The 12,766-nt window shown below is 39.9% G+C and overlaps 1 protein-coding gene across 9 annotated transcripts in view; it reads right to left on the reverse strand.

Annotated features, from left to right (window-relative positions):
• Window positions 1–3,134: 3,134 nt before the first annotated feature.
• AIM2 (absent in melanoma 2) overlaps window positions 3,135–12,766 on the reverse strand; it is a 66,201-nt gene continuing 56,569 nt past the window's right edge. For 8 of the 9 annotated variants that reach the window (XM_079111997.1, XM_079111994.1, XM_079111992.1 and 5 more), the window contains 4 exons: window positions 8,718–8,869; window positions 5,850–6,275; window positions 4,375–4,563; window positions 3,136–3,540 (listed from right to left, as the gene is read on the reverse strand). In XM_079111997.1, the coding sequence (XP_078968123.1) occupies window positions 3,520–3,540; window positions 4,375–4,563; window positions 5,850–6,275; window positions 8,718–8,869 (788 nt within the window). In that variant the 3' untranslated portion in view covers window positions 3,136–3,519. Of the gene's footprint in view, window positions 3,541–4,374; window positions 4,564–5,849; window positions 6,276–8,717; window positions 8,870–12,766 lie in introns of all 9 variants that reach the window. The other variant, XM_079111998.1, reaches the window with a different exon arrangement.

The following is a 12,766-nucleotide window of genomic DNA, read 5'->3' on the forward strand; positions in this document are numbered from 1 at the left end:
TTTCACTATAAATAAGTGGTCTATATCTGTCTGAAAAACTCTTTACTTCTATTTGAATGTTTTAATACTTTACAGGGATTATAATTCTGGTTTGACAGAACTTTAAAGATGTTGATCCATAATTTTTTGTCTTACATAGTTGCAGACAAGAAGTCTGCTATAGTTTTTACATCTGTATATGTGTATGTGTGACATTTTTACTGACTGTCTTTAAGATTTTTGCTTTAGTCTGGTGCAGTGGCACATGCCTATAATCCTAGGGGCTCAGGAGGCTGAGGCATGAGGATCCCAAGTTTGAGGCTAGCCTCAGGAATTTAGGGAAGACCTAAGCAACTTAGTGAAACCCTGTCTCGAAAAAAAATTGAAAAACAAAACTGGGGATTTGGCTCAGTGATTAAGAACCCCTGGGTTCAATCCCTGGTATAAAAAAAAAAAAAAAAAAAAAAAGGTTTTTGCTCTATCTGCCTTTTATGAGTTCAAATATGATATATACATGCTATATATACATATATAATGGTTTATTATTGCTATTGTGTATCATTATTATTATTATTACTTATTCTGCTAGATGTTCTCTAAGATTTTTGGATTTGTATTGATTAGGGTGTCTGTTATATAGTTTTGAAAGTTGTTCAACTTTCATCTCCTTTCAAATATTACTTATGCCTCATCTTTTCTTGGTTTTCTTTCTGGGACTCCAAATGCAGTTATGTTAACCTGTGTGATGCTATCCCATATGGAGAGTGGTGACAGAGGATGGGAGAACAGTGACTGAGATTGGGGATTTCTGATGCCCTCATGGCTGTGGCATGCCTGGTGCCTGGGAATGTTTCTGTGCAAGGGCACAGGATGCTTAGCTGCTGTGGCCTTGCCCTGCATGAGGAGCTCTGTGCAAGAGTCTTATCAGCTCTGACCTTGTTCTTGCACAAAGCTCCTGGAAAGGAAGGAATTTTTATGCTAGGTAACCATAAGGTTTCACCAGCTCCACTTTTCCTGTTCCTGCCTGCTTTACAATAACTTTTAGCAATTGACTTTCTTTCTTTCTTTCTTTTTTTTTTTTTTTTTTTTTTTTTCAGTGCTAGGGATTTAACCCAGGGCCTTTGCTTGCAAGGCAAGCGCTCTAATAACTGAGCTATATCCCCTTGAGAGCTACACAATGCTCCTAATATTGCACTTTGCAACTGTAGATTGGAACTGCAGAAAAGCTACATAGATGTCCTGTTTTCGGTAACTTTCCTGAATACAAAGAATAATGGTTGCATAGTATGTAACCTGGTAATGAGACCTATATAAATAAAGATTGTTGGCATAACTCTTTAGATCTGCATCTCCATCAGAGAGCAGAGTTCCACCTGATCCCAGCTTAATCTTCAAAATTTGTTGGTGAATCTTTATTTTCCAGTCCCCCTTTGCCCCTCACTGGAACCGAGAGTTTGGCTGCACTGGTCGAGACATTCCCAGGTCATTTGGTTGACATAATCTGTTTTATTCCTTGTTTATTTTTTTATTTTTATTTTTTTTTTGTGGGGAGTACGGGATTGAACCCAGGGGCACTCAACCACTGAGCCACATTCCCCAGCCCTGTTTTGTATTTTATTTAGAGACAGGGTCTCACTGAGTTCCTTAACACCTTTGCTGAGTCTGGCTTTGAACTCGAAACCCTCCCGCCTCAGTCTCCCAAGACGCTGGGATCACAGGTGTGCACCATCGTGCCTGGCTCATAATCTGCTTTTAATTTTTCACTTATTTATCTTTGTGTTCTAACTTGAATAATTTTTATTGATCTATATTTGGTTCATCAGTTTATTCCTCTGCCACATCAAATTGACTGATGATCCTGCTGAAGGCATTCTGTGTCTCTGTAACTGTTGTTTTTATCTTTTCTTCCCATTTCCAGCATTTTCATTTCATTCTTTCTCATAGTTTTCATTTTGCTTCTGATATTGCCTATCTGATGATGTCTGCTGCCCATGGATTTTAAATACTTTGCTAGTTTCAATACCACATATCATACCTGGATTTTCTTTTGCTATGACTTTACCATGGATTCTGAGTAAGTCTAATTGGGAGTGAGGCCACGTTTGCGATTGTTGGTCACACCCCACATGAGTAAAATTCTTCTAGAGTTATGCGTGTCAGTGTCTCAGAATCTACCTTAGCTCAGCTTCGTGTCTTCCCTTTACACCCAAACCTAAGGGAATTTCTCTTTACATGTCCTTCATCACCCCCTACCATCTAGCTCTAGTTACCTGTGGCCTGATGATTTTGTCTGGTGGTAAATTGCATGCTGTGGGGAGTGATGGCAGAGCAAGCTATTGTCCTGTTCAGTCTTGGTCTTTGGCAGACACTGGGTCCCTGAATCTTAGGGGTAGGATTTTCACCTCTTATTCTAAATGTCCTCCATATTGGAGGTTGGAGACCTTTAATATTCTACACCCAGAATCTATTTCTTTCTTTTCTCCAAGAGAACAACTTCTTCTATTTCAAAGAGTCTTCATTTGTGCTCTAAAGATGGTAGAGTTTGATTCTTTTCCCCAAGAGGTATTTTTGTTCTGTATGGAAGGATCCAGTCAAGCTTTCACATCTTTCCCACAATGGCTTACCTTTGCCTCCCCTAGACCTCTCCCTAATCTTTCTCATGACCATCCAGTGAGATACATGAAGTTTCAGCGAGTGCAAATTCTCAAGATTGCATTTCCCAGGAGTTCCATACTCTCATGCCAGTCCAAAATCAACTTTGATCAACCTCCATTTATTACAAATTTTAGCTAAATTCTTCTATTTGGAGTGTCTTGTGTCCACTCTCTGCCTTAGGTTGAAAGAATTTTTCTATGTCCTCTCTCCCTGGAAGTATCTGTCTTTCCTTAGATTTTTTTTATTAGATGCTTGTTTTGCAACCTAAACTCTCTCGTGGATTCAGAAAACCTTGTGATGTTGCAGATTATCTGACCTTATTTTTTTCTTGTTGTTGTAAAAGTGGAAACAATTCTTTTTCCAACTCTCTACATATTAAGTGGAAGCAGAGTCTTACTTAGCAATTATGTAATTATATTTCTCAAATTATTTGTAAAGTTAACAATTTTCATGTTTATAAAACTTTCATATTTGTTCTCTTATAAATTTAATAATTTACATATTTAGTTCATATATATATAAAATCCATATTGACTTATACAACTATAGGTAGTAAAAATTCTTATTAATAATTTTATTCATTCAACAGATATTTATTGAATAGCAATATCCTTGAATATATGTACATAGCAGAATCCTATCCCTTCCCCAAACCAAACCAGGACTCTAACTAATGAGAAAATCTTTTATTATGATGACATGTTGATATTTTGGAGTTGTTTATCCAGCAATCATCACATCCTGACTAATTTGATGTAGGAAGGAGCCTGTGAACTGGCGTTCCCAGGTAGCTCATAATCACAAGCAGGTCAAAGTGTGTATCAGGGATTCTTCAATTCAATGTTGCTTAGACAAAGTGAGTTCAATTGATCCTTTCATTTATTTTTATTTTTTTGCCTTAATAACCTGGGTGGAGAAAAATTAAATAGATTGAGATGCAGTGATCGGTTACCTCTCTTCTCTTCACAGTGACTAAGTCCTCCTATAGGTAACTTTCTCCTTCCCTCCCTCCTAATGCATTATCCATTCCTGGACTGCCCTCCTGCTGTGTACCTATTCTGAGATCTACATTCTCCTTAACAAGGGCATGCATTCCGTTTTGTCAAGGCTTCAGTCCATCCCTTACAAAGAGAGACAGCAGTCAGTGCAAATGATACTGAGCCCCGGAGAAGAGAGCAAAGTGGAGGCCGTAGGATGGGGATGAGGTTGTGATGACACAACAGGAGTAGAGACATGACACTGACTCAGCTGGAGAATGCAGGGATGGTGGGACTGACTCGGACATCTGCCTTCAAGGTATTTATTGTCTGTGTCTTCTTTCATCTACATTTGCCAGGATGATTTGTACAACTGTGGGCAAGCTGTCTGCATTTGACTCACAGTGTTATCAAGGAACTCTGTGTGGGCCTCTGTGGAACCATGGTGTCTCTTCCTTGAGAAGCCCATGACTTTTTAATTGTTAATTTTTACTTTTTTAGTTGTTGATGGACCTTTATTTTATTCATCTATGCATATGTGGTGCAGAGAATCGAACCCGGTGCCTCACGCACGCGAACGCACGCGAGGCAAGCGCTCTACCACTGAGCCACAACCCGGGTCCCCCAAGACTTTTAAATTGTGTCTAGGATGTGTATTTTCTAGAAGGGAGGCTCCTCAGTTCCATGAGATATAGATAGGCTAAATATCCACATCATACCCTGTTCAACCCATTCCATTAACTTTCCTCAAAGTAGTTCCTACCGTAAAGAAGCTATGAACTCCAAATTTCAGCTGTAACTTTTTTCCACTTTTTGACAGCTCAAAGAATGTAAGTTTAAGCTTATCTCCTTCCTCGCAGTTTATTTGGTTCTGTTTTGTGAGCACCAATACTTCCATGTTCCCTGTTTTGTCACTGATGTCAAATAGTACATGATCCTTTTTTTCTGTTTTCTGTAAAAAGAAAACCAACACCCAGTGTGATAAGCTGATTAAGGGATGCCACATTAATTAGATATCAGACAACCAGAAGGTTCTGGCAGAAAGAAATATATGGGAAAATTCCACCTTCAAAATTAGTGAGTTTATATCTAACATGCTAAAAAGTTCAGACAAAGGAGGCAGACATGACTCAATGAAGCACGTTGCCTCTGCACCCGTTTTTCTAGTCCAAAGTCCTCTTCCTTTGGGAGGCCAAGGATGAATCACAGAGGAAAAACTTATGAGTGGAAAGTTGGGGCAGCTCCAAGGCCAGTAGCCAGGACAGTAAGGGGAAAGGAAGATCCTGGTGTTGTAGAAGACTCATTTTTAGTAACAAATCCAGGAAAGGTATGAGCCAATGATGCAGGACCTAGTAAAAACGTCTAATTCAGAGTAAGAAACCAAGGACAAGGACAAGAAATCATCCACCATGAAGTCTAGATCAAAAGGAAATATGATGTTGATCAGTCACTCAGGAGACTGATAGTATTTGAGATTTAATTTTATGGGCTCAATGAGAATATAGTAGTGGATGGTTGACCAGACTGAAAGCTCAAAACTGAAAGAAAGAACATGGGTTTCCTATCTGAGGTCATTTCATGCTTAAATTGTCCAGGACAGATTCCTCCTATCAGCTCCTCTGCAGCTCACCCAGGACAGCAGAGGTTGGCCCCTGGATGCCAGGTCATAGCTTCCCTCGCTGTTTGGTCAGGTCCTGTCCTACACCAGAAAAAGTGGCCACACAGATGAGTTCCCTGAGGCTTGGCACACAATACTTCACGATTTCTCACTTCAATATGTCTCTGCACACTTTTTTCTTTTTCTTTTTTTGTATTTTCTTCATTTGGTCAGGATTCTTTAATCCTGCCCTACTTATGGGTCTTCCAGGTTAGTTAATTCAGTTTATTGCTCAATGGCTTATTTTGCATTAATAAAATCATCACTTAAAATACCAATGGTACATATAAAGCAGAAAAATATCACAAAAGGTAAAAATTATTGTAGCCATTTTCCAGAAGCTAAGAAGATAAAAAGAAGTTGAAACGGGATTGTGATGGCCTCTTGAGAATAAAAATATTTGGGGGAGGGGATTGCATTTTAACTCTGCAACTGTTTAGTACTTTGGGGTCTATTTGTTTAGATTTCTGTTGATAGAGAAAACATGGAATTGAATAGTTTCTAAAGTCTATTTAAAGCTCAGAGTGGAGAATACCTTATTCTTTCTAATCAATTATATCAAACTATACATAGGAACTTACCTTCTGAATTACAAACACCCCATTCACTATTGTTCCAAGAGGTTGAGTCTGAAGCTTATTTATCTTTGGTGTTTTACCAGCTTTCCTGATAATATGCTTTGGTACATTGATCTCTTGGTCAGATTCAGCATCAAATACAAGTGAGGCACTATTCACCTCCAGAAAACCACCACACCAATAATAATTTGATATGTTAATTATTCTCTTTGGGGTGAATTTATCTTTTAGCTGCGTATTAAAAACTTTTACAAAAAAGAATTCCTTCTCCGTGGCCACAGTAGCATGAAACATCTCTTCCTTTCTTCCATCCTGGGTATCAAACTCAAAGGGCTTCATTGCTTTCAGCACCATGACTGTTATGTGGCTTTTCTGCAACTCTTCTTTTCTGACAGATTCTGGCTGGGCCACCACCTGCTTCTGCTTAGGCTAAAGATCACAGAAGAAAAACATGAGCCGTGAATAAAGAGGAGGTGAAAGAGGGGCCTCAGTGTTAAACCTTAGGAAGCCAGCCCAAGAGAGGTGCAACCAAAGGAAATGAGAGAGGGGGCGGCTAGGAAGAAAACTGAACTTAGAATTATCTGGATAGGAAAGAGAATACAAAAGAAAGATTTCAAGTCCTGTGTACAATGGGCCAGTGTAACAAGCTTTGGAGATAGATTGCCTGAATCTGAATCCTCTGCTTTTTCACCCACTGGGAGTGAAGAGTGCATCAGGTTTCTGCAGAATTGCCAAGACAAAAGAGTAAATCTGATCTTGTCTTCTTCTATTGATTACATTAGGGCATAAGGTACCCTTGTGCTCTATCCAATAGGGTCCTGAATACTCATTTTACTCTAATATGAAGGTGACAGAGCTCAGTGACCTGACAAGTCTCCCCAAATTCCTAGGGATAGTCCTGGGCAGAATAAAAGTACACATTAAATTAAATGTGAATAAAGAGAGAGACCTAGGGCACAGATCCTACAAATAAATTAAAGGCTAATTAAAGAATCAAGTCTACCTGTATGATTAACCCCTAGAAATACTGAATGATACATTACAGTTTACATTAAAATTTTTATTGTTTTTTTAATTATAAAATTTTGAAATCACTTAAAATAAAAATAAAACAAAAAAGACTGGCACATACCATCTATTTTTGTGTAAGTACACTTCGTGGTGTTCAAACAATGATAAAATTAACTAAAGAAAGACATGTCTCTCAGAACATGTCCCTGTTGTGAAGTGGCACAGGACTGCACAGTGTTGTTTATTTTTACTATACTAAAACCTTAAGCATTTCAGAAAAGCAGTAATACTGAAGAGAATGTGATCTTTGGGTATCTTATTATTTATTGCCCTGTAAATAATAAACAATCACAATGCATTTTAAAAAATAAAAATAAATGCCATAAAAAGGAATTTGATTAAATAAGAATGTTTAGTCATAAAATAGATTACTATGCAAATATTAAAAATGCTAGAGAAATATGATAAATGGATACAATTGACTTAATAAAGGACAAGGTCTGAAAAAGAATGTACAATGTGTTTCTTGTTGGCTAAATCAACAATTAAATAGTACTAACATGCCGCAGACATATTTGCCAACATCAAATATGGGTCTCTCTAGATGACAAGATTTTAAGTAATTTTATTTTCATCTCTATGTTTTTTGAAATTAACAGAGATGTGAGAGGTTTTGTGTCTGTTTTAGAAGCAAATGTTACTTTTAAAAAGTAATTTGCTCTCCAAAGTCAAAGGAAAATGCAGGAAAAGGTGGAGGGGGGAAGGCATGTAAGACCAAGTGCTAATGTTTCTGAATTAGATCTCTGATGGGACCTGGCATGAGTCCAAAAGGGGACTGAGGGACATACTCATAGACTCAATTTGGACCAGTGCAGGAAAACATCAGCTTGCCTGAGGCCCACTACAAAATTTCTCATCTTTGGTCCAGTTATCTTTAGTTAGGTCTTCCAGACTAAATAATGCATATTTTCATGACCAATTTGTGAAATTCACCACTTATGTCTGCCTATGGTTTCCCTGAAAACTTCAGAAGTTTCTAGGCCAAGCCCAGAGGAAGTGGCTGCTCTACACAAAGAGAATGGAAAACATATGATTAATTTCTGTAGCTCACACAACTGTAAAACTGCATGATACCTACACCACAGGAAGTGAAATTGCACATTTGAAGGATTTTTTTTTTTCCTTTAAGCACTTTCTTTGTCTTGAATATGCCAGAAATTGAATTTTTTTTAATTTCATCTGGCTTTCACTGGTGTATTGTAATCATACATAACTGTCTGTGGACTCTGTGGTGGGGCTATCAGCTATGGCTCTCAGCTTAGTCCTCAGGACTAAGGCAACCAATCTTACAGAGGCTGACACTCCACAAGTCTTACTCTCTCAGCTAAGAGAGCCACTTCGCCTTGGTGTCACTGCAGGCATACATGCTGTTTCCCCACCCCATCTAGATGGTGACAACCCTAGGGGCATCCTCAGCTCCTGAGTGCTCTGTGGGATGGGCTGAGACCTTTGTCATGAATGCACTGAACTTGAAATTGTCCCCTCTCTATTTCTTTTACTACTCATGGACATGAACACTGAAAGCACTCTAAAATATACTTCCTGAAAATGACCGTCTGAGTTTTCTTCTGATACACTGTGCTAAAATGTCCAGAGCATGTTAGAGATTAGGAGCTCAATAAGTATTTTGAGTTCAGTTTTCTTTTTGTAAATGAAGCACAATTTTCATATGATAGTCTTCCTTTCTTTAATTGCAAGCTGTGAGATAAAGAACAGAGGTCCTCATGTGGGGAAGGACAGGGACAGCGACTTGAGGATGCTCTCATAAGGATGAAGGTCACTCTGCTCACTGCATCCTACCTTAACATGAGGAGAGGCTGCTGGTGGCACACGGGGCTGGATGGCATCCTTTCTGCTGACTGCAGAGACCACAGGACTCATTTCAGTTTGACTTTTCCTTTTTGTGAGGCTTGCTCCCTTTGTCTTTTTATTTCCCTTGTACTTATCATCAACTATTTAGGAGAAGAAAAAAAAAAGGACACATAACCAGAAGACAGGGACAAAGGTTGGCTGAGAAATGTAAATATCATTACCTCTCAAGAACAAATGAGAAGAATGACACCAGCAGGAGGGCAGAACAAGAGCTTCCCAGATCCAACCGCCTCACAGAAGCCCACTTCATGGACAACATGGCATTTGCAACCACCCCAGAGTGCAGCCAAGACACATTCTAGGACCATAGAGCAGAGAAAAGCTCCTCCAGGAGGAAAAGGAATGGTTTCACTGTTACATGCCACCCCTCCCCAACACTGGCCCAGCACCACTCAGAGACAATTCCCCTAGACCCACAGGTTCTACAATGAGAAAAGAGAGGTGTGGTGAGCATTTGATTCCCCATCACCCTGGGATGCTTTGCAGGAGACTCACTTATGTCTTAAGGAACACTGGAGGCATTGGCAGTGATAGACCTCCTGGGGCCCAGTTAGAAAGAAAGAAGCGGGTGGGTATCACAGTGATGGATACATGGATCTTGGGGGATCTACATTCTGGACAATGGGGGCTCCAAACCAGAGACAGAATCCAACAGCATTGTTCTGCAGGAAGTATGGTCAATAGGTCTTTTGGGTTTTTATTTTGTTTTGTTTTTTTGGTTGAGGTGCTGGGGATTGAACCCAGGGGTGCTTTCTCACTGAACTACATCCCCAATCCTTTTTATGTTTTTTTTTTTACTTTGAGATGGGGGTCTCAAAAAGTTGCCCATTCTGGCCTGGAACTTAATGGTCTTCCTGCCTTGCCTCCTGAGTGGCAGGGATTAGAGGTGTACACCACAGTGCCCAGCTGGTCTGTGGGTTTTCAATTCCCTAACCAGCCTCCCACCCAGCCATGGTCCTCTGGCTAAGCCTTCCCCACACTGATAGGTAAGGGCATGTCTATGCACATCTGCAGAGGGAAACACCTAGAGCTGCCTCACCCCATCCAACCTCAGACCTCAGCATAATGCTTCACCAGACTGAGACACAAGCCTCTGAGACACAGAGACCTCTGAAGGGGAGTATCTGGCCTTGCCAGACACAAGCTGTGGAGCAACTGACCCCACCTAACAGCCTGTCTGCTTCTCCAGGTTGAAAGGCAAGCCCATATCCCTGCACATCTGCAGAGGAGAACATTTGGCCTCTTCAGTCCTAATGGTTGAGAAGTAATGCCACCTAGCTTTGAAGCACAATCTGAAGTTCTGCCTGGGCCCAGGCAGGGAAGCAAGACCGAGACCTCATATATCTGTGGAGCACGGCTTCTGACCTTCCCAGTCAGAGTGACCCAAAAGCAACCACAACAACTTTCCCCACTTTCTCAGCCTCAGAACCCAGCCTGTGGATCTGCCCGAATATAGATTTCAAGCAGAAAAACAGCAGAACTGACCATCTAGGCATATATATTTATTTCTCCATGTATCAAGATGGTACATATAGATATACATATACTATATATGTATGTATATCTATCTTCTCTGGTGTGTGTGTGTGTGTGTGTGTGTGTGTGTGTGTGTGTGTGTGTAATTATGTAAAGGGAAAAAACTGACTTCAATATGATAACAGTGGGAGACTTCAATATCCTCTTTCAACGATGGACATATTACATAGACAGCAAGTAAATAAGAAAACATTGAACTTAATCTATGGAGGAAATGGATCTAAAAGACATAAAGAATATTCCATCCAACAACATAATTCACACATTCTTCTCAAATGTATGTAGAACTTTCTCCAGGAGTGATCACCTGAGGCCACAAAACAAGTCTTAAAGATAAGAAGATTAAAATTATAGTGAGACTCTTTCCTAATCATGATAGCCTAAAACCAGAAATCAAAAACAGGAAAAAAATTTTAAGGCACTCAGAAATGTGTGGGAATTCAGCAACATCATAAATAATAGCACAACCAAACTTCTCATTTACTTTTTATTCTCTGCTTTATCACCAGATCCAGAAGGGTTCTTGGTGCCTACCAGAAATTCAACCAATATTAGTGAAAGGGTGAATGGATGGACAGGAGAATGGCATGCTAGCTCCTCACAGTGTCACCATAATGCAGACATAGGGTCTGGCTTGGGTGCCCCAGGTCTAGGGTAAGGTTATATTTTACTCAGGCAACTTTGGACTCTGGTTTTAAAATAACCATATATCAATATGGTTATGTTCAATTATTTGAGGCACTCTCAGACAGAAGAGGGCATGAGAAATTACCGGATGGTGTTTCTGACAGAACTTGAGCAGCTCTAGGCTGAAGTAACAAGATCACTTTGATTTTATGAGAAAGAAGAATGGTTTAATGATGAGTGCTAAGAGCAGAACGAACTGTCCTCTGTTGCAGTAGATTCTCTGTCACTACATTTCAAACAGCAGAAAGAACCTGACCCTCTGACAGGGAGATTACAGAGGGAGCTCTGCTCCAGAAGTGGAACTGACCTTCCAATGGTAAGTGAGTTCCATGAAACTGGTTTCAGAGAGGTACACAGATGAAAGTCCCCCTTTCAAAGTGGACAATATAGGAGAGAAAAGACTCAGGGAGGTTGAGGGCTCAGCATGTCCTCCTGCCCTATCACATCAGCCATCTTTTATCTCATACATAGTGGGACCAAGGAAATGTTTGTGGAAGAGTATATCTGCCCACTATCCATCTCATATTCCTTAATAATCAGGTTCACATTTTCATCTATTTGATTTACCATTTTCAACCTTCTATTTTAATCTTATATGAATTTCACAGACTTTGATCACGTTCTCTCAACTTCCTTTTATCATGCTTAAGTATCCTTTTAATCTTTGTCTTTCTTCCCACAAAACCTCTCTATCTACTAATTATTGACTTGGAGTCATTAAAGATTCTTTTGGCAAGTCAGGTACAGTGGTGCACACCTGTAATCCCAGCTACTCAGGAGGCTGAGGCTGGAGGATCACAAATTTGAGGTCAGCCTCAGCAACTTAGCAAGACCTTGTTTCAAAATTAAAAACAAAAAGGACTGGGGATAGCAGAGTGTTCCTGGGTTCAATCCCCAGTACTTCCCCCCAACACATAAAATAATAATCCTTCAAATATCCCCTCCCTTCCAAGTCATAAGCAGAAGCATGCAGACCTTAGGCAGAACATTCAACAAAGAACACTCAAAAAAGAACACTCAAAAAAGAATGAGACTTACAAAGAAAAAGTAAAAAATACCAACAAAAAAAAACCTCTGATTCCCAATCATAATAGAGGCAACATGGGGGTACAATAAATTTGGTACATTTAAAGTAGGCCTAAAGACAACCAAAGATAGAATTTTGACTTATAAAGGAAATTAACTGATTTCTCATACAACATCCAGAGCTGCCAGTCACTCCTGAATTTCTAGCCTGGTCCCAATATGAATCATTTTTAGCTAATTGTGGTAATCAAACCTCAGGATCATTAGAACACAAAATGGAATACAGAATGCAGTTAGAGAAATTTGATGTTACCTTAGCCAAAGGGTTCTGAGGGTTTGGAGGAGGGAGGTGCTGTACATCTAACCTAAATCCTTAGCCCTTTTTATTATTTTTGAGACAGAGTCAAAGTTCCTGAGGGTCTCACTAAGCTGCCCAGGGTGGCCTCAAAATTGAATCCTCCTTCTTCAGCCTCCCAAGTAGGTGGATTACAGGTATGTGCCACCATGCCAGACAAGAATGAATTCTTCACTGGAGTCGGGTGGGGAGGGGATGGAAACATACAGGCTATGTTTGCCCACACTCAAAATGCAGGGCAGTTGGTTACATGGAGCAACTATGTGCTGTTACTGCCACCTGGTGTCCTTATTTAAGAAGTACACTTCCTAATTTCAGCAATCGAAGGAAAATAGAAGGCGTGGCCACACAACCAGTCCTTTTTTTAAAGTGC

Source organism: Sciurus vulgaris (assembly GCF_902686455.1).
Source record: "Sciurus vulgaris genome assembly, chromosome: 1".
Taxonomy (NCBI): domain Eukaryota; kingdom Metazoa; phylum Chordata; class Mammalia; order Rodentia; family Sciuridae; genus Sciurus; species Sciurus vulgaris.